Consider the following 961-nt stretch of genomic DNA (forward strand, 5'->3'; position numbering starts at 1 on the left):
GCAAGGGGGGGCTCAACCCAGTGGTGACAGATTTTAGTTTGCCAAACAAGCCATGTCAAATGCATTGTGGCTGTCATAGTTCCCACAAAAGCAGCTGCCTGAGCAAAAAAATTAGAAGTGTAGAAAACATACATCTTCGAAGCAGTCTGCAATTTTGACTATGTCATTTATGATTTTTAGAGAAAAAAAAAACTCTAAAACCTACTTTAGAAAACTTTATCTCTTCACTGATCACAGACAGGGCCAAACAGGTGGATGACTGTCTAGCACTATATAGAGAATTCTCAGCTGCCATGACATGGATACTAGTGACCCAGCATATGGGTTGTTGCTTTATAGCAAGAATGGATAGTATCTGGCATTGCGTTAAACAATTATTTGATGAATACGCATTATGTTCCTACATTTTAAGGATGTATTAGAAATGTGTTTTGGATAGAGCACTTCCAAATTTTTCCGGCTTTTCACTTGCGCTTCATGTAGCTGAATGCTTATCTCCCTGACAGGCATGTGTGTTTGCTGGTTAGTCTTAGTTGGCTTGGTTTCTCTTAGTCATTTAGCTTTCCTCTAGTAGCACCTGCTGTTATGGCTGTTGTTGCTTTGTGTTCACTTTCTCAGAAGACTCTTAGGTAATTAGGTTTCCTTTCCTCTAGCTTTCCTTTGGGTCTGAGGGCTTGTCGTCCTTTCAAGGACTGCCTGGTAGGGCATCAGGGAGATCAGCCCAGCCTTCATCTGAGCTCCAGGAGGCTCCTCGTAGGCACCAGGTGAGGAAAACACAGTCAGTGTTTATAGAGCATGTGGATTAGCAGAGCAAGTGAATGGCTGGACTATTTTATTAGGCACAGTCTTTGAAAGAAGATACAACAGACTTTGAGGTAATCAGCTAAAGATAAGCTTAATAGTGTTAGTATTTGGGATTTCCATATCTAGAACTTTTAGAATTGTATCTGATAATGAATAG

General features: G+C 40.7%; 1 protein-coding gene across 1 annotated transcript in view; it reads left to right on the plus strand.

Moving 5' to 3' along the window:
• The window catches only part of LOC119590718 (suppressor of fused homolog), a gene marked incomplete in the record, with an annotated part of 11,345 nt that overhangs the window by 6,980 nt on the left and 3,404 nt on the right, over window positions 1-961 (plus strand). Inside the window, 1 exon segment of the mRNA XM_037939407.1 lies at window positions 654-764. Coding sequence (XP_037795335.1) covers window positions 654-764 — 111 coding nt within the window.

The sequence above is a fragment of the Penaeus monodon genome, chromosome 27, assembly GCF_015228065.2.
Source record: "Penaeus monodon isolate SGIC_2016 chromosome 27, NSTDA_Pmon_1, whole genome shotgun sequence".
In the NCBI taxonomy this organism is placed as follows: Eukaryota; Metazoa; Arthropoda; class Malacostraca; order Decapoda; family Penaeidae; genus Penaeus; species Penaeus monodon.